At 41.6% G+C, this 20,968-nt stretch overlaps 1 protein-coding gene across 5 annotated transcripts in view; it reads left to right on the top strand.

Moving 5' to 3' along the window:
- PPP1R9A (protein phosphatase 1 regulatory subunit 9A) overlaps window positions 1–20,968 on the top strand; it is a 274,499-nt gene that overhangs the window by 236,389 nt on the left and 17,142 nt on the right. For 3 of the 5 annotated variants that reach the window (XM_037046456.1, XM_037046457.1, XM_037046455.1), the window contains 4 exons: window positions 3,204–3,361; window positions 3,900–4,146; window positions 15,198–15,285; window positions 15,382–15,459. In XM_037046456.1, coding sequence (XP_036902351.1) covers window positions 3,204–3,361; window positions 3,900–4,146; window positions 15,198–15,285; window positions 15,382–15,459 — 571 coding nt within the window. The remainder of the gene's footprint in view (window positions 1–3,203; window positions 3,362–3,899; window positions 4,147–15,197; window positions 15,286–15,381; window positions 15,460–20,968) is intronic. The other 2 variants (XM_037046458.1, XM_037046459.1) reach the window with 1 other exon arrangement.

Here is a 20,968-nt window from a genome sequence, read left to right as displayed (position 1 = left end):
TCTTTTGTATGTCTAGTTGAATTTGAGTCAGAAAAAAAAAGTCGATTTCAGAGACTGGAGGGTCTAAGAAAGAACAGGAAAGAAAGAAGAAAGGAAAACAAAACTTTCCTCTGATTCTTAGGGACAGCAGAGCAACATGCCATGGAAAAAAGGGACAGAGGAAGGACCTGGAGTCTTGGGTTCACGACAGTGGTGCTGTGCTGTTGACTAAGGGTCTCTGTGGGGAGTGAATGATGGTGAGAGAATGCGACCACCCAAGCCTCACATTTAGTAGCACAGAGCTTAGAATCATTACCCAATGGGATTTCTCCTGACATCATCAGCACAGAACTGACAGATCAGTTTTTTTGTGTAAGAATTTTATTTCTTGGATACATATAAAGCCAAATAAAAATCCCTCGATTATTTTTCCTTCTGGCACTATATACTTCTGGGAATTGGCAACGGAGCCCCTGGCATGTATGTGTGCTCGGAACATAGAGTAAGACCAAAAGGAGGACTCGAAGAAGGTGGAGTACCTGTGACGTTCGCTTTCAGGCTTGAGAGTGACCTTCAGGAAGGACAAGCTTCCGAGGCTGAAGATCCGGTCTCCTGCACAGGCTAACCGTGTGACACAGTTAGAAGAGAAGCTAGTAACCTTGCAGCCTCCATTTTGCGATCTGAGAACGAACAGTGGGCTAGAATCCTTAGAGTTCTTTTGAGTTATGATGTTCTGATTCTGCTATGACATGATAGAAAAAGAGAGCGTCCAGAGGTTGAGCAGATCACTCCGCTAGTGCCCAGCAGCTTGACTGCTGTCTATACACACCTCCTCCTCTGCACACAGATCCGCGCACACTCCCGGGGTGGGGGTGATTTCTGGTGTCTCCCGAACAGCCTTCCTTCTGGTATAAGAGCTGTTGAAGGGAATGACCTCAGCTACATCCCACTTTTCCAGTTATTTACTTTAAAACTTTTTTTTCAATTGGAATGTAAGTCACTGATTTGTAGCCCATGCATAACTACCATAAAGGGCCCTGAGATCTTGGTTTTCAGATACTTAAAAACTGTTAGTCAGGTGCCATGCATTGTTGGCCACTTGGGTAATGGATTAAAGGCACTGCTTGTCAGATTCCGGCTGACTTCACCCTTTAAAGATGTAGTTCGCATGTGCGCTTCAGTGGCTAGAACCTAGTCAGTGGTAGCAGGCATACCAGAGCAGGCATACCAGATGGCCATTTGGGGGTTGGCTGACACCAGTACTGGGCAAACTACTGAATAGCAGTGGGGCCGGAAGTCCCATACTAAAGTCTCCGTATTCTAAGCCCTGCCGAGACGCAGTTCTCCCCCTCCCTTACTCTGGAGGTGATGGAGCGGCTCCTGCGGTCCTGGGCGTTCAGTGCGCCGTTGGATCCACCGAGGCCAGGGTTCTATCGCAAGCGGAGCCATATGACTTTTTCAAAAGTCAGATGAGCTTCCTCCTTAGGTCTTTTTGGCACTAAGTAACCAAAGCTGTTGTTATTAAACCAACCAAACAAGGAGTCATCTGAGAAATTTTTGTTCTGTAGTTTTCAATGCTCTCTTAACACGTGTGGGAGGTTAATGGTAGGATGGCACACGTAGCCTGTTGGAGAGGTCAACTTCCTAGACTAGTCATGTGATAATGTGACTTTACAACTGAAAACACAACCCCGCTGGCATTAAAATCTTACTCTAATAACTTGGTCAGCACTAACTAAATCAAAGTGTGCAGAGTACTAGCCTGGAAGTCAAAAGAGCTAGAATACTCACAGCATCTCCTCAAGTAGCTGTGGAGATGCAGCAAGTTGTTTGAGTTCTCTGAGATCAGGAGAAGAAACATACTTAGCACTTGTGTCTTGTGGCTCTTGTGAGGAACACAGGACACGGTGTATGTGACAGTGCTTCGTGTCATGGAACATGAAGTCCAAGTACAACACAGATACGCTGTAAAATGTGCATCTGTGGTAGTATAGAATAATTATATAATATAATAATATGATTACATTGTTTAATAATTATTATATTATTGCTTTTATCTATTGGGTGTTTTCACATTTTATATGTAAACAAAAGCTTGTAAGGTTGATCCTCTCCCAGTTACCACAATTAATGAAGTAACTCTTCATGGGTAGCTGCAAATTTAGATTGTAATGGAAGGAGTAAAATAAAGTGATCACGGAGATTATTTTTTCTCCATTGACATGTAAAAAATGAAGACTACTCATTAGAAAATATTTAGCTGTCCTTTATATATACCTGAATGGTCTAGCTTTTCTGAATAGTCACTTTTCTTTAAAATATAAAAAATGAAAAGTCAAAATCTTCTTTCAATAATGTCATTCAACAGATGTATCCCCTAGGGGCAAATATGTTGCTTAGAATCATATGCCAAGTGCTAAGTTCTGTAGGTAAGAGAGATACAACCCGAGGCACTTACTTGTTTTAGTTTTGTAATATAATATATCTGGAATGCACCTTTATAATAATATTGTGAAAGGGCATTTCCTGGGGTAATACTGCTAAAAAATTGGTTTATTCTATTAATAACAGTACTAATTATTTTGTTTACAATTCAGTTATTTGCTTTATGTTAATAATTTAAATCCAGAAATACTTATTAATTTCTCGATCATTATGATTTCACTTAATGACCGCCACTCTGAAAAGGTGAAAGTGAAACCATTCAAGCCTATTAGTAAATTTTGCTCAAGAAAACTTACACCAATGGTGGTCTTTTGCTCCCTGCACTTGACCAGCCATCTGACTTTTGTAGATTTTTGTCCTTGGTTTCTAAGATCTCCCAGCTCTGCTAGACCTTCCTTTTATGTATTTGTTCATCAAACACTCCAGCATACATACACGCATACATACACACATACATAAATACAGATCGGTGATTTTTATAGTTACGTGGTGGGAAGGTTTTATGCTCTTTGGGTGTTAGATTTTTGTTGTTGCCTTAGTTGTCTTTAGTACCGGTTCTTTCCCCCTCAGGCTTTGTACATTTCTAGATCTTCCTGGGACTTTTTTTTTTTTTTTTTTTGCTGCTGTTTCTGTTACCTGTAGGATCTTAGCCAGACCGTCATGGCTGCCAGACCTTCTTGTCTGGTATCACTAAGATTTTGCTATAGTGTCTGTGGTCTCTGTATCAATCCCCTCCAAAGGGTTCTCTCCCTGATTGTTTTGCAATGTTCTTTTCTTAGACTTGAATGAAGCAGTCCCAGAGACAGAGCGCCTGGACTCGAAAGCCCTGAAAACGCGAGCCCAGCTCTCCGTGAAGAACAGGCGCCAGAGGCCTTCTCGCACAAGACTCTATGATAGTGTCAGTTCAACAGATGGGGAAGACAGTCTCGAGCGAAAGGTGAGCACCCTTGACCGTGTTCTGACTTACAGCATTAGGCTGTATCCTTGTTCTTACAGTTTATTGATTTTCTGCAACCAGATTCGATGCCGTAGTTGGAAATAGCTAAAATAGTTCACTTTCTTGTCTCCAAAATCCTTACTCAACTCGATAGATTTATGATTGTTGTAATTCAGATTCTTTTGGTACTCATTCAATGAACTAACCAAGAGCATTATCTGTATTGTCATATTTCGTGATGTGGTTTTTGATATTCAGCAGTTGGTTTTACCCGTAGGAAATAATGAATGTACAAGTAATTGTTTTCATGTGTCTTAGGTGTCTGTGTTAGTTACAGTGGTAATATGGCGAGCCGTGAACTATGGAGTCTCATTTGTAAACCAACAAACAAAATTGGTTTTCATGGGTATTTACTTTAAAAAAAAAAAGGTCAATCTGATTTCAAAGTAAGTATTACATGGAACTGATGCTCTTATATCAGCAGCTGTCAAACCGTTTCTATAACCACATGCATATCACCAAATCACTTCTGCCCAAGGGTTTGAGAACTTCCTCCCCAGAATCAGATTCTGGTGCTCCATCCCTCACCTCCGTGGCCGGCTGTGTGCCCTTCTCGGAGTCTGACCACATAGCCGAATTCCAAGGACCGCTGCACTCAGAAAGGGAGCCTTCCTTCTCTGCCTGGGGAGGTACTTCACTCTCCTCCCCTTCAAAATCCGACCATGAAGTGGAAGACTCTCCCTGCCACCATCAAGCCACCACCAGGAAAATATCAGAAGAAAAAGGTACTGTTAATTTCTTTGTTCTCCTTCTGTTTTGTCTAACTTCACTAACATCTTTATTTGTGCAATATAAAAATGCCTTTTTTTCTCATAGTCCTAAGTCTTTTGTCTTTTCACAGTTAATAATTAATATTGCTTTTTTGTTTATGCTGTGGGATAAGAGAACACCCCCCCCCTTGCATTTACTTATTTATTTTTTGTGTTTTCCTCCCTAGTTAGTAATTTTACTTCCTTAGTGCTCCACAAGTTTACTGATAAAGGAAATTCTTCAGGGGGCCTTCTAGAGATTTCATGGAATGGTAGCCACGTTTCAGTAAACACTGAAGTAATCGTATAGAAAAACACATATACTTGAGGATGAAAGTCATACAGACATTAACCTATTAATTTGATTTTTATTTAGAAGAAATTTACACAATAATGATTTATATTGCAAAAGAATGTGATAGAAAACTATGGCAAAGGCAATGCAAGAAATTAGCCAATTAAATTTTTAAAAGGCTCCTAGAATCAATATCACAATTTCAAAGCCGTGTCAATAGATTTTGTCATTTTAATAGTATCTTTTCATTTATGGAAGTAATGAATTTCTGTTTAAACAAGTTAAATGACGCAGAGAGGAATCGAGTAGGTTCTCTCTCTTCCTGGCCCATCTGACTCACTCCTGCACAGTCACCGAGTGCACCGGGTCAGAGATCCTTGCACAGTGCAGCACCGGCCCTCACACAGTCAAAATTCACATGCACATTTTGACTTCCCGAAGTCTTAGGTACAGGCGTCCCTCAGTATCCGTGGGAGACTGGTCCCAGGACCCTCACAGATACTAAAATTCGTGAATGCTCAACTTCCTTATCTAGGCTGGGATAGAATAAAGCGTACAGTTAGCCCTCCCCATCCATAGATTCCCAACCACAGGTCAAAAATACTATTTTTAATTCATGCTTAGTTGAGTCCATTGATGCAAAACCCAAAGATACAGAGGGCCAACTGTATATTTATTGAAAAAAATCTGAGTATAAGTGGACCTGTGCAGTTCAAATTCATGTTCTTCAAGGGTCAACTGTATTATTTTTCACATCTGAAATACATACATACATACATACATACACATATGATATAAAATAAGTATATAAAATAAATACTTTGTGTATAATGGTGAAGTATCTGCAACTTTGAAATACAATTAAAAATTAAAAAATTAATAGATGAGTAGAGAAATGGTTATAAGGTAATGTAGCAAGATGGAAATTTTAGAAGTTAGGTGGTGGATATATGTTTGCTCACTGTAAAATTTATTTGTCATATAAAAAAATGAATAACAGCCTGGCTGGTATAGCTCAGTGGATTGAGCGGGGGCCTGCAAACCACACGATCGTGGTTCGATTCCCAGTCAGGGCACATGCCTGGGTTGCAGGCCAGTTCCCAGCAGGGGACTCACAGGAGGCAACCATACATTGATATTTCTCTCCGTCCCTTCTTCCCTTCCTCTCTAAAGATAAATAAATAAAATCTTTAAAAAAATGAATAACAAAAAAGAATCTCATTTCTCTCCATACTGATGTAGAGATTTAGTATAACAGACATTTTGTGGAACTTGGCAACCTGATTCTAAATTTATAAGAAAGAAAAAAAGGCCTAAAATACCTGAAACTCTTAAAGAAGACCGAGGTGGAGGGCCATGGGGGTTGCCTAGAATTATTTAGCTCTGTACATTTTTTATACAGAGGAACACAAATGAACTATGAAACAAAATTAAAGAGCTTAGAAGCAGATTGCACACACACACACACACACACACATTTTGTGACAGCCACATGTGTGGATGGTGGAGAAAGAATACTCTTTAATAAATTGGGAAAATTGGTCATCCACATTTTTATTTATTTTTAATATATTTTATTGATTATGCCATTATAGTTTTCCCATTTTCCCCCCTTCATTCCCCTCCACCCTGCACACCCCCTCCCACCATTTCTCCCCTTAAGTTCATGTCCATGTGTCAAGTTCTTTAGCTTCTACATTTCCCATATTATTCTTGCCCTCCCCCCTGTCTATTTTCTACCTACCATCTATGCTATTTTCTGTACCTTCTCCCCCCTTCTCCTCCTCCCACTCCCCTGTTGTCAACTCTCCTTGTGATCTCTATGTCTATGGTTCTGCTCCTGATCTAGCTGTCCTTTTAGTTTGCTCTTGTTTTAGGTGTAGTTGTTAATAACTGTGAGTTTGCTGTCCTTTCACTGTTCATATTTTTTATCTTCTTTTCCTTAGATAAGTCCCTTTAACATTTCCTATAATAAGGGCTTGGTGATGATGAACTCCTTGAACTTGACCTTATCTGAGAAGCACTTTATCTGTCCTTCCATTCTAAATGAAAGCTTTGCTGGATAGAGCAATCTTGGATGTAGGTCTTTGGATTTCATGACTTGGAATACTTCTTTCCAGCCCCTTCTTGCCTGTAAGGTCTCTTTTGAGAAGTCAGCTGACAGTGATGGGAACTCCTTTGTAGGTGACTGTCTCCTTATCTCTTGCTGCTTCTAGAATTCTCTCCTTCATTTTAATCTTGGATAATATAATTATCATGTGCTCTGTTGTGTTCTTCCTTGGGCCCACCTTCTTTGGGACTCTCTGAGCTTCCTGGACTTCCTGGAAGTCTATTTCCTTTGCCAGATTGGTGAAGTTCTCCTTTATTAATTTTTTCATATAAGTTTTCCTCTTGTTGCTCTTCCTCCTCCCCTTCTGGTACCCCTATAATTTGGATGTTGGAAAGTTTAAAGATGTCCTGAAAGTTCCTAAGCCTCTCCTCATTTTTTTTTGAATTCTTGTTTCTTTATTCCTTGCTGATTGGGTGTTTCTTTCTTCCTTCTGGTCCACTCCATCGATTTGAGTCCCAGTTTTCTTCCCATTGCTACTGGTTCCCTGTGCATTTCCCTTCATTTCACTTAGTGTAGCCTTCATTTTTTTCATCTAATTTGTGACTAAAATCAACAAGTTCAGTAAGCATCCTGATCACCAGTGTTTTGAACTGTGCATCTGTTAGGTTGGCTATCTCTTGGTCACCTAGAAGTATTGGCTCTGGGGCTTTGAGCTGTTCTTTTACTTGAGCCATAATATTTTGGTCTGTTTGCGCCTGTTACTTATGAGGGGCAAAAGCTTAGGTGTTCACCAGGGTGGGTCAGCCTACTCACTGGGTTGTGACTGGGGGTGGGGTCAGAGAGGGAGCTATGGCATTTTTTTCACTCTTTCTCAGATTTCTGCCACTTTTCACAAGCAAATTAAGCCCTTCTGGTGCTGGTTCAGGGTGTGTGGGCTTGTGTACATTCTAAGACCCTGTGGGTCTCCCCAGTGAACTTTCCTGTGAGGCTGGGAGTCTCTCCCAGCACCTCAGCCCTCAAAAGTTTTTCCAGTTGGTGTTAGGCTTTATTTCCCATTGCTGGGTCCCTGGGTTGCGCAGTCTGTCTCACTGACCATTTTTAAACCTGCCTAGTTTCTCTGCGTGCAAATGTGTGTCCACAGTCAGCCAGCCAGCCACCTTGAGAGCCTTACTGGGTTTCCATCTGTCACCAATCACCGCCTCCTCCTGCCCGGACCCCTCTTCACTGGCAACTCCGCCCCTCTTACTGGTCTGGATGTACAGCTTACTTTTCTGTCTGTTTGGTTGCATTTTTGTTTCTAAATTTTTGTTGTCTTTAAATTTGGTTGTGTGAGGAGGCACAGTGTTTCCACCTACACTTCCATCTTGGCCAGAAGTCGTCATCCACATTTTTAAAAACTATAATAGCCCTCCTCTTATTACATACCATGCAAAAACTTCATTGGAGGAGGATTCCATACTTAACTGGATAATACAAAACTATAAAACTTCAAAAACTAGCCCTGGCTGGTGTGGCTCAGTGGATTGAGCACAAGACTGCAAACCAAAGGGTTGCTGGTTTGATATTCAGTCAGGGCACATGTCTGGGTTGCAGGCCAGGTCCCCAGTAGGGGGCACGCTAGAGGCAAGCACACAGTGATGTTTCTCTTCTTCACTTTCTCCCTCCCTTCCTTTCCCTCTGTCCAAAATAAATGAATAAGTCAATGAATAAATAAATAAAATCTTAAACCTTTAAAAAGTATGTAGGAGAACATTTTGTGACTTTAGGATAGGGAAGGATTTCTTAAACAAGAGGCGAAAAAATAGGAAAAGATTGATAATGTCAAATGATACTAAAATTAGAAACTTCTGTTTCTCAAAAGACACAATAAATAATCTACCAAACTTGGAGAAGATGTTTGTTGCCTATGTAACTAACAGAGGATTAGTGTCCCAATTGTGTAAATAACTCCTATACAGCACTAAAAAGAAAAAGACAAATAATATAGGAGAAAAATGTATAATGTCCTGAATAGTCACTTCATAGAAAATGAAAACCAAATGGCTATAATAATATTTATGAAATAGTGTTCAACCCTATTAGTAATCAGGAAAGTATGAAATAAATCAAATGAGATACCATTTTATACCCACCATATTGCCAAAATAATTAAAATCTGATATTACTGAGTGCTGACAAATATGTGAAATAACCATGAATCAGGTATTTGCTAGTAGAAATCTAAATTGGTACAAGCTCTTTGGAAACCATTTGGCAGTACCTGGTAAAGTTGAACATGGGCCAACCCTCTGACCCAGCAAGTCTTTGCCTGTTTATGTGGCTTAAAGAAATCCTGCACTTGTCTACTAGGAGTCGTGCACAGGAATGTTCACAGCAGTCCTGTTGCATGATGGGAAAGCCTGAAAACAACCCAAACCAGTAATCACTGGGATAATCACCAGTAGAAGAGATAAATACAGTGCAATACAGGGTCCAGCAGCAGTGACACCTGCTGGAGTGTGGTTGGTGGGGTCATAACATGGGTGTAGTGATTTATTTTTTTATTTGAGCATTTCACCTAAAGTGTCATATGATGGGCTTGAGTGTGATATTGTTACTTTACAGAATTACATGGTTATGATTTTGTAAATTAAAAAGGGGTGTTATTTGTGCTGGACCCTATATATTCCTATAATGAATTGGTGCAGCAGGGAAAATGAATAAACCACACAGAAATGAAACAGGGGCGGATCTCTGGAAGAAGACATTGAGAAGCAAATTACTGGTGAATACAGATGAATACATGTGATTCTATTGCTATAGAGTTAAACAAAACTAGCAGATTGTTGAGAGGTATAAACAAAATGTTGAGGTTGTGAATGGGAATGACAAAGATAACTACTTGGGGGGGTGTCAGAGAGTGGAAATAGGGAGGTACATCCCGGGGACTTCAGAGTGTCAACTGCAATGGGAGTGGGGTGACGGATGAAGCGGGGGTTGGTTTCTTGGTTTTTTTCTTTATACTCAGCAGCTATCTTATAAATACTCTTGAGTTCAGTGGACAAGAGACATTAACAGGACCACATATACAAAGTTAATCAATAGACTTTAATATACAGGTAGCTTCAAATAATTTTTTAAAAGTCAAAAGTGGGCTAAGGAAATTGTCAATTCATTGAAGAGAAAATCTGCATTATGTATAAAATATAAAAAGATGATCAACCTAATGATGGAGACATGATCATTTAAATTAAATACCCATCAAATTGCCTGTAAAGACCCTGACCAGCCAGCACCAGCAGTGGTATTACGGGGCATGCTGCTGCCGTGCAGGTGTGATTGTATGTCATTTGCATTTTCAGAAAGTCCATATTAATTTATCTCTACCAGATCAAAAACTGTAGTCCTCCCTCACATACATGGTGAACATAGAAATACAGTTGGTTGTGGGAGCTCACTGTGTTTTGAGACTCTGGGTAAGCGCCATAGCTTTATTTCTGACATTTCCCCTGGTTTCCCTCCCGGAGCCCGTCAGTTGCTGGAACTGTCTTTCACACACTGGTCCTGAGCACAGCTCTTCTAGAAGAAGCTTTGAGGTAGAAACTAAGTGCAGTCAGATCTCGGTACTCATCAGCTTCAGAACTCATCAAACTCTGTACGTGTCACATTTTGACAAGGAAAAAAAATGTTTCAGCACCCAGCGCTTGCTCGGGACTCCGCATACTCACTAGAACTTGTATGAGTCACGCCGCCGCCCCAGGAGAGAAAACACATCATTCGGCGCTTGTCAGTTTCAGTACTTGTCACGAGTTCCACAACCAACTCAGGAAGAGTACAAAGGTACTGCTGTACTTGGGGAGGACAGTATACTAGCGGAAGCAAGAGAAAACATGTCCAAGCCCACTCATTTGCCAATAGTGATTGTCAAGTTGATGAAGGACTTGCACTATGATTTTGACCTATCTCCAAAAGAATGAAAGGCTTCAAAAACTCTCATTAATTAACCTAAATTGTGGATTATAATTATACTTTTTATAGAAATATACTTGTGTCAAGCCCTGTATCATCTCTTCAGAAGAAAAAAAATATGTGTAGACCTTACTTGGACCCATAAAAAAGCAAAGGAGCAGAAGCATATACGTATTTGGAGCTATAGGTCAATACTTTGTGGTTCTCTGAGTTCATTGGGCATAACTAGATCTTTGAAAGAAATTACATATAGTCAGAGACGGCATCACTTACACATGAAATCTGGCCCAAATACTTCTAAAAGTGGCTAAACCTTGTCCAGATCATTTCTCTCTGCCTTTTACTTCTAATGTATTTATGGATCTTCGAAGTGAGCAGACGTTTCTTCTCAGGTTGGAGAAGTGTCACCTAGATGGGAATTGGGCTTCGCAGTCACTAGCTGTGTGGTGCAGTAAAATGTGATTAGCGGTAATGAGCAGTGACATCCATCCTTTTCCCCGGTGCCCCTCCTGTTTGCTACTGCTGCCTCTTCGGGGTGAAGTTGCCACCTGTACTATAAGCAGGACCAAGAGAATAGGGAGGGAGGGGTTTCTTTTCTGAAGACCAAGTACTTGAGCTTTCCCATTTTTTTATTTTTCTGGGCAGACTGTATTTCTGGCTAACCAGGAACAAGCAGTTTAGTTGAATTTTTATCAAGTACTGACTTGAGCCTGGTCAGCTACCTCAGTGGGTTAGAGTGACACCCAGATACGTCACAGTTGCAGGTTTGATCCCCAGTCAGGGCACATACATGGATCAACCAGTGAATGCATAAATGATTAGAACAACAAATCGATGTCTGTGTATCTCTCCCCCCCCCTTTTTCTCTCTCTCTGTCTCTTTAAAATCAAGAAATAAACATTTAAATTTAAAAAATACTGACTTTTTAGTCAGTTATTAGTATGTTTGTTGGTTATTAACTGTGACCAGATGAAAGCAGTGCCTCACGATCTTTTCTTCTCCTGAAAGAGGTTTCCAACCTTGAGTTTTCTATGCTTTCTATGTTCATGAACATCAATCTGTTCATTTATGTGTTCATGCAACAAAGTTACTGAGCACCTGCACTGTGTCAGGAATTGTGTTAAAGGCTGAATATACGTTTATAAGATCCCATGCTTTCCCTCAAGGCCTTTGCAGACTAGAGTCATTGTCTGTCTGTTTCTCTCTCTCCTTTGTTGCTTATTTGTTTTGTGATACATTTTGTTGCCCCACAACCACCACCACCACCACCAACTGGGCAGGCCTATTCTGTTTGCCCTTCACTTTCAGGCTCCATTGCACCTTGAACTGAAAGATGTCAAGGAGCCAACTGACTCTCGGAAAGTAGCCTACTACCAGCCAGTGCCAAGAGCCAGGAGTCTAGACCTCAGTACTTGGAGTCCAGAAATTCAGTGATGTACCCAGATTTAATCAAGTTCAGAGGGACCAACTCATGATGTTCAAACCTAGAAAAAATGAATTTATAAACCGAAATACTAATTTTCTGATTTACTTTGGGAGCTACAGCTGACATAACCACCAACATCATTCATATGTTTTGTTCTCTCCTGGTTTTTCTATTTGGAAATCAGCAAGCTTACAATTACAGTTAACTGGACGTGTATACGGAGTGTGCTCATTAGACTGGCCTGACCGATGACCGCTTTGAAGCACCACCTTTGGTGTAGCTCTTTCGTGTCCCTCAAGGACTCTTCCTGCCCAGTTCCCAGAGTGGAACTCAGTATCCTTGAAACACTGGGGAGATTCCACGCTTCCAACTATTTGACAGAGGATGATACAGTATCGATTCACCAAGTAGGATCTAGCCTCATTGTTTTCAAAATCTGATTCAGACAATAGCATTCTGTAAAATCCTTGAGTTCCTTGCTGTCTGAGAGCAATTCGCTATGCAGATCTAGACAGCTTTGAGATAAAGTATGTTAACCTGATTTCCTTCTGTGTGTGAGTGTTTACACGTGTGGCTCTTAGAACTCATTGGCTCGTCAATAAATAAACCAGAATGGGGTTTAGCGGTTCTCATAAATGCAGACTAGACCTCATCTTTGCATTCTTACTGAACACTCCACTCTAGGAAATTTCTATACGTTGAAATTTCTGACAAGTTAGTTGGAGCCCCATCCATACACTAAAAAGGCTATGAGTTCAACTACTGGTCAGAACACATACCTAGGTGGCAGGTTTGATCCCCATTCGGGCATGTACAGGAGGCAACTGATCGATGTTTCTCTCTCACATTGATGTCTGTCTGTCTGTCTCTCTGTCTACCTACCTGTCTCTCTCGTTCTCTCTCGCTCTCTCTCTCTCCCTTCCTCTATCTAAAAAGTTAATAAACATATCTTTGGGTGAGGATTGAAAAAAGAAGAAGGAAAAGAAAATGAGGACCAGGTCAGCATACTTGTAATTTCTCACAAAGGTAGTGTTTGAGAGATTTCAAAAAGCCTCAAAGCACTTTTACATGAAGCTACATAAACTAACAAAAATTTTCTTGTCACATTTTCTTTTTCTGAAATCATAAAAATCCAGTGTTGGTTTTTAGGCAGACTAGAAGTTCAGATATCCATTAATATGCACTTGATTGATTTAGAATGGGAAAGTGCATCATTACTTCATCTTGCCTCTGAATTCAGCCTTCTGAAAGCATATGTAAGTGTTCCTTGGAACACACTTTGGCAAATGTGTGAGATAACGATGTAAGGTTGCCTAGCAGCAGGCTCTGCAATGGGCAGAACCAGGCTTTTAGTCCCCGGATGCCCAGTAACTGCAACACTATGAGGCTGCAGAGTGTTTCCATGCCCATTTTCTCACCTAGCCTTCTCATCCCTCATTAAATCATCGCCCAGCTGCCACTCATTCAGAAAATAATTAGGCAGTCTGCTTTGTAACTTTGCACAGGCCTAGCCATTAAGAGTTGCTTTAGGATTGATCTGGAAGAATCCAGCACTTTCTTTTCTTTGGCTTCTCTGAACATAATTGAAATTCTGCCTTTTTTTGTTTAATGTCCCTTAGCAAAATCACCCCAGCAGGTATTTGTGCCGTGTCTTTGGATTTTCTTTTTGTGTCTGTGTCACAGCTGTGGCTGCTGAATTCAGTTCCCCTAAGAGTAATGACGCAAGTACTCATGATAAATATTTGAGGTTAGACGTGGATTTTGATGTGAATGCATTTCTGACTCTTGTGTTTTGTTTTATTTTATTTTATTATTATGTTTTTATTCTCACCTGAGGACCTGCTTCCTGATTTTAGAGAGAGGGGAAGGGCGGGAGAGAGAGACGGAGAGAAACACAGATGTGAGAGAGAAATACTGTCAGTTGCCTCTGGTACACACCCGAATCAGGGACCAAACCCGCAACCCAGGCATGTGCCCTGACCGAGAATCAAACCCGTGACCTTTCACTTTGTGGGACAACTCCCAACCAACTGAGCCACATTGGCCAGGGCATTTCAAGGAATTACTGTAATCTAAGTATCACTAACTAAAAATATGTGAAGCTCATTGTGAAAAACTCCCAGTGTTTGTCAATATCCTTTGCTTCTTTAGAGCTTTGGATATAGACTTCTAAGTGAGAACTGTGTGTGTGCTTCGTGTTTTGTAAGTATGTGTGTTAAGAAATTTCTCCTGAAATAAATAACATTATAAGCAAAATCAACCTGCACGGTTAATTGAACACTTTCTTAAGAGGACTGCTCTCTCTGTAGTCCTCACCAGGAAGTTGCTGGAGTGTGTTTTTAACTTTAAAGAGATAGAGACAGCAATAGATAATTAGGAAGGAGTAATTTCACGATCCAACATGCATCGAAATTAAACATCCTTTGCTAATCATCTCAGATCTAACTGTATATGCTGGCAGATAATACCAAACTGCATCCTTTGCTAAATAGTTCCAGGTAGAGCCTTAGGAGTTATCTGCGTGGTCTAAGGTGGAATAAATCACAACAGTAGAATATAGCTCCTACATTTGACATTGAACTTCATTCGCAAAGCCTCTCCACAGATTGGTTTTTGGCATTAGTTTGAGTGTCCCCATTTCCAGCAGCTGCTGCCATTCAGAAAGCCGGAAAAACTCAAAGAGGCAAAGATCACTCAGCTCCAAACACTGAAGAGTGTTTGGCACCTTCAGTATCACGGGAGGCCGGCCAACTCATGCTCCAACCCAACTTTAAAGAGACCTTTCAAAGATATCAGTGTCTTATTGCTGAGCTCCTGCTTAAGAAAGTCTTCCCCATGTTCTGCCCTCCTTTGTCCCAGGACCAGCTGCAGGCAGGCCCTTAGCAAGGGAGAGCCCAGGAGGGGAAGCTCTGACTTGCACTGTCTCCCTAAATCTCTTAGATGCTCAGGGTGACTGGGTTCCTATCAGAAGGCGCAGGAACAAAAGGAAAGTCATGTTGGCCCCTGCTTTGGATGTAAGGAGTGAAACGATAGTGTTTATTCTTCTTGTTTTGTTCATTCCAATACCTGTTTGAAGCCAACACTCAGTGATGCATATCGGGCCTCCGTCCAGCAGGACATCTCCTGGCTTAACCAAATGTTCCTCCACATGGGTCTGTTCCCTATAGCTTAAAAAAAAGCATCCATCAGTTCCTTTTACAGTTAGAAATTGAGACAGAGCCCTTCAGAGACGAGGCACTGACTTTTGACTCATAGCTTTAAAAATAATAATAGTCGGTCTTTTTTTTTTACTTACATGTATGTTCTAGACAGTGCCAAAGGCCCCAAATCACTAAGGGCATCCAGTTCATTGGTGGTGCAAGGAGGGAAGATTAAGCGGAAGTTTGTGGATCTGGGGTAAGCATCTTAGAACATAAAAAGTAAAGCCCTCTGTGAAAGGATTAAAGGAGAAAGTGTCAGCTTTCCTCTTCTGACTGTGTGCTGTCCTTCTAGGGCGCCGTTGCGAAGGAACTCCAGCAAGGGAAAGAAATGGAAGGAAAAAGAGGCCAGCAGGTTTTCTCCAGGTAGCAGGTATGGGTGAGTGATTAAGAACACAGAGTTGTCTCTGTATCTGAACTTTCTGGCCCCCATCCATTGTTAACCAAAACCAGTGGTCAGTATCTTTGATATATATACCTAGAGGTGAGATGAAAGAAAAATTTCACAACCTGTTTGTCTTCCTCCAATTAAAGCCTGCCCCTGGCCTTGGGTGTATCTGTTGGCTTCACTGCAGAATTATGATCTCATAAACAGTTTCACCAAATACTCATCTAAATACAGCATCATTGTATCTCTGAGATATTAAGGACCCATTGACTTTCAAGACTGTTCAGTCCACATGCATGTAAGAAGGACTGCCACCTCCTGCTGGACTCAGCTGTGAGTTTGTAGGCCTCACTACCTGCTGCTCAGTAAAGATTGTCCTTTAGAGACGTGGGCTCAGTACCGTGTGTTGCCAACGTTCCCCAAGTTTATTCGGAGATGACTTCGTTTAAACTTGGGTTTGTGTAGGGAGACAGTGAAGCACAGAGCTGCGAAGCTCGACCGCCTGGGTCCGAATCAGAGCCCTCACCTTCTCCATTCTTGGACCAGTTATTTCGCCTCTGTGTCTCCATTTTCTCACGTGTGAAATGAGGGCAGTGACGAATCTACTTTAGACGCTAGTGTAGGGGCTAAATGGGTTTTCCTGTGGAACATTTAAATGCTGCCTCGAACATGAGAGGTATCCAAAAATAGTAATAAAGACAACAGTTTGTAGGCTGTGGAGTTTTAGAGTTGCCATTTCATTTGCCCCTTAAGGTAAGATCAGGAGGACTGACAGTAATACCATACTTTACTGATGAAAAACTTCACCTTTATATAATTTAATTGATTACCCCAGGATTATGCAACAGGCAATTAATGCCAATTAGCCGGGGCTGGTGCCTCCTGTCTAGCTGCCTTTCTAGCACTCTGACATCCTCAGGTTCCTATGCATTTAATGCTTTAAAAAATTTTTAATTATAGTTTAGACTGAGTATTATTTTGCATTAGGTCCAGGTGTACAGCATAGTGGGTAGACAAGCATTTACTTCACACAGGGGTCCCCTGATATTTCAAGTGTCCGCCTGCCACCACACAGAGTCACTACAATATTATTGACTGTGTTCCCTGTGCTGCACTTTACACCCCTGTGACTCTTTTGTAACTCCCGATTTTTACTTCTGAGTCCCTTTACCGTTGGAACTCAGCACCCCCAGCCCTCACTCCGACAACTAACAGTCTGTTCTCTGTATCTAGGAGTCTGTTTCTATTATGTGTATTCTTTTATTTCGCTCCTTAGGTCCCACATGTAAGTATTTGTCTGTCTCTGTCTGACTTATTTCTGTTTCTTTATAAAATTTGGGAATCATCTCCAAAGCAAAGACCACGGAAGATGCAGATAACGCACTGAGAACAGAAGGCTGTACAATTCTCTGGGGACTACTCCCTTTCGTAGGTTGTCCTCTGCTGTTACCTGTTTCCTTTTTCTCTTTTCTGGCACACCACACGGCGAGAAATTATGCCCTCTCCCTGGGATTACGGAAGAATGGGGTGGGAGATGAGAAGAGAGAATCCCAAATTAATTTTGTTAGTGTGGGTTTTTGTCATTCTGTACAATCAAGAAAGGGTGGAAAGTTGTGTGTGTGTGTATTGAGGGCAGCAATCGCAGAAAAAAAAATAAGACCATAATGCAACTCAAAAGAGATTTAACTTTGTGTGCTTTTGGGGTGAGAAATATAAAGCAGTTTACTTTTATAGTTAAGAATAGAGAGTTAAGAATAGGAAACTGTCAAATATATAAGGGGAAGAAAAGAAACAAATAATAAAGCTTTGAAGAGAGAGAGATGCCCGGATACACAGTGGTAGAAAACTCGCAAGCCCCTGAAGGGATCTCGTCCCCCGTCTCCCCCCTTGGCCTCTGAGACAGTCCCTCTAACTTCGAGGCTAAAAGGGACGCAAACACAGGCGTTCAACAAGCGTGAGACCATTTGACTTGAGTGTTATCAGAGTAGCCAGAGAGTAGGACCGCCTTGTATAAATTCCAGAGGAAAATCAAGCAAATCTTGATTGTGTTGGTGAGCCCTCACCTGACTTTGGGCAGCATCATGGGTGGTCAGCTGTCATCACGGGCTGTCCTCCATGTGCAGTGCCTCCTGGTAGCCAATGCCAGCTTTTGAACCCGCCAGGTTTCTTGCTGGAAAATTTTCAGGTGGTTACTGGAAAATTTAGAAATAAATTTAGGGAAGAATAGAGACTTTTCTGTTTCAAAAAAATAACTTTTGAGCTCTCACAGTAATTTGGTTAACACTAGTCAAATCTACGGCAACCTTTGTTCTTCCATGAAGATGGATCACGGGTCCAGGACCTTGGGAAACGTAGTCCAGGAAAAAGCAGCCACTGACAGATGGCAGCGTGGTGCCCCTGAGCCGGTTTCACAGGGTCCCCGAAGGCAGGTGGCTGGAGGGACCAGTAGCCGCAAGGCCCCACTGCCGCTGTAGAAAACTGGCGATAAATTCACCACCCTGTGAGGCTTTCTCCAAAAAAGTAGAATCTAATTCACAGATTGAGCTTGTAATCTTATCTCCTAGGCATTTCTTCCAGTTGTTATAAGGTTGTAAAAATCTGATGAAATCATTCCAATGAGGCAAAAAATCTGATGAGGCAATTCAACATTAAAAAGGTGAGGCATTTGCTAAATTTGGTCTTTGTTTTAGTTTTTTCCTTCCCGAAGAGTAAAGAATTTACCTCTTTTAATTCCTTGTGGTGATATAACGTCTCAAATATATGACCAACATGAAACAAATAGATGCCGTTAAAATAATAAACAAACGAACCCCACAGATAAACATTGGCTGGCTTTATCCTTTTCAGATATGTGCTCAGTGAACATCCTGACTTAAATAGGTAACAGAGCAGAGAACAAAAGCAGGAGACATTTAGTTGTTCAAGCTTCTTCATCCCCTCAAGGACACATCAAAGAGTAAAATTAAATGCCAGCTGCAGTTCTAGATTGGCCACCACTGAGGTCAACACACTGTCACCTTTGGAGCTCTGGGTGGAGCTCGCAGCTCAGACCCTGCAGCAGAGGCCCTGCAGCGGATCTGGGGGTCTCGGATCAGGGCGGGTCAGGGCCCAGGGCGGCTGTGGGCACCTGTGGGCACCTGACAGGGCAGGGCACTGGCGCTTCTGTGGGGAAGCGAATCTTCACTTACCTGAAGTGTGAACAACGGCAAAAAGCCTGACCCTGACTTTGCCATAGGTAAGTCTCGGAATTTCTTGGGCCTTGGTTTCCTACCAAAAAATGAGTGAGGGGGACCCAGACAGCCTGGTCTCTGACCCGCATGCATCTCCAGCTGCACTCTCTGGTACTCAGCCTGTAGTCACACAGGGCCACTGAGCACCAGAGATGCGGCACATTTCCGTGGAGATGTGTTGTTGGGGGAAATGTGTGCTAGATTTCAAAGACAGTTGAAAAAAAGAATGGCAACTGTCTTATTAATTTATACTGATTACATGTTGAAATGATATTTTGAATATTTTGGGTTAAGTAAAATATATTACAAGAATTAATTTCTTACAATTTTTTCTGGTGGTTATTGGGAAATTTTAATTTGTATAGTGTGGTTCATATTCTGTCTCTCTTGGGCAGTGTTGATCCATACGATTCTATGAAAAACAAATACTCTTCGGATTTCTAACAAATACTTTTTTTAAAAGATTTTGTTTATTTATTTTTAGAGAGGGGGAAGAGAAGGAGAGAGAGGGAGAGAAATATCAATGTATGGTTGCGTCTCATGCATCCCCTGCTGGGAGTTGGCCTGCAGGGAACCAGCCTGCAACCCAGGCATGTGCCCTGACTGGGAATCAAACCACAATCCTCTGGTTTGCAGGCCCGCGCTCAATCCACTGAGCTACACCAGCCAGGGTACACTACTTTTTCCGTGTATAAACTAGCATGTATTCATTGGTTTACTCTTTTTTATCTATACGTACTTCCCTTTATTCAAAATATGATTTGTTTATATACAGAAAGTACATATGTTACAATATAATTTATTTTAAAAATAAATTTGACAGGGAAACAAGAGAAAGAAAACAGTAAGGTTGGTACCCAAAATAGAACATCTTCAATGATACCTTCACAGTGAACCTGGCAATGGCCTTCATTCAGTAAAAGCCATAATGTCAGCGTGGTGAGGAGCCTGTGTTCACACCCCCGCTGTGCCACTCACCCCTCGGGCAAGGTGCTCGGCCTCCGTGCCTCCATTTCCTCATCTGTAAGACGGAACGTGTATTTCACATGCCTGATCAGGTCATTGGGAAGATTGAGAAAGTCACATTTAAGCGCATTTAAAATTTTTAATGTCAGTGGCTATCCTTATCCTGTTTAAAGCAATTCTGGTCGCAGGGATATAAAACCAAGTAGTGTCCAGATGTATTTTGCTGGCAGTCGTGGTCAATCCAAGTGTGACTTTGGTAATATCTTGAAGAATGAACAAACTCTGGATTATAGTTCAGACAACCCTTCATAGATATTTCTCTCAAAGAAGCCTTAGCCAAACCATGGCATTATGGTGGGTTTGAGACCCTCCCATGGCAGGTCCCTGGCGGCACTCGGCCCTGCTGCCGAGCGAGGGCTGTGCCTCTGCACCTGAGCTGGCAACACCCTTTCAGAAGAGTTGAGGAGCGGGCTGAGCTCATGTGCAGGAAGAGAAAACACCTCACCCCTGCTCAAATCTGGCCAGCAGAGCCCCCAGAGAGGAGCCAGAATTGTCCTTTAAAAAAAGTTTTAAAAAGCCCAGGCTAGAGTAGCTCAGTGGACTGAGCGTGGGTCACCAGTTTGAACCAAAGGTTCACTAGTTCGATTCCCAGTCAGGGCACATACCTGGGTTGCGGGCCAGGTCCCCAGTGGGGGCCATGTGAGAGACAACCACACATTCTCTCCCTCTCTTTGTCCCTCCCTTCCCTTCTCTCTAAAAATAAATAAGTAAAATCTTTATTTTAAAAAAGTTTAAAAAAGAAAAAACAGGAAACAAAATGCAGTTATAAAGGGCCAGCAGAAAATGACCATGATAGGAAGGCAAAGGCAGATAATTGGAGCCTGGAAAGTCTGGAAGCAGACGTTCCGGAGCCCGTCTTGGCCGTGCACAGTGGTGACAGGAGCTCGGCGCAGCACCGGTGGGGGCTTCTGCGGGTTCCGCCCTTCACCCGATATTCTTCATCTCAAAGGCACCTGTGTTCTTACAAAGAGGATTACTGGGGTTATAAATTAAGAGTGAGTTATCGAAGTCTCCGATTTGAAAAGTTAGCCTTTTTGTTTTGAGTTTCAGTTCAATTTGTCATTTTGTTTATGCATTTTAATTTTTATATAAAATAAAAGCATTCGCTTTCACAGAGACCTTTGAATAATACAAGCTTAACCGCAGGAGAACAGGCTTGATCCCCCATTGTAATCTTCATGTTTTTAGCCACATTTATGAATTTAATCTGTTCTATTTTATTTGTAATACTTTCCAAT

This window comes from Sturnira hondurensis, unplaced genomic scaffold (genome assembly GCF_014824575.4).
Source record: "Sturnira hondurensis isolate 20B ecotype Veracruz unplaced genomic scaffold, ASM1482457v3 Scaffold0005252, whole genome shotgun sequence".
Taxonomy (NCBI): domain Eukaryota; kingdom Metazoa; phylum Chordata; class Mammalia; order Chiroptera; family Phyllostomidae; genus Sturnira; species Sturnira hondurensis.
Note: the sequence above shows the minus strand (reverse complement) of the source record. Positions and strands in the feature narration are given on the sequence as shown.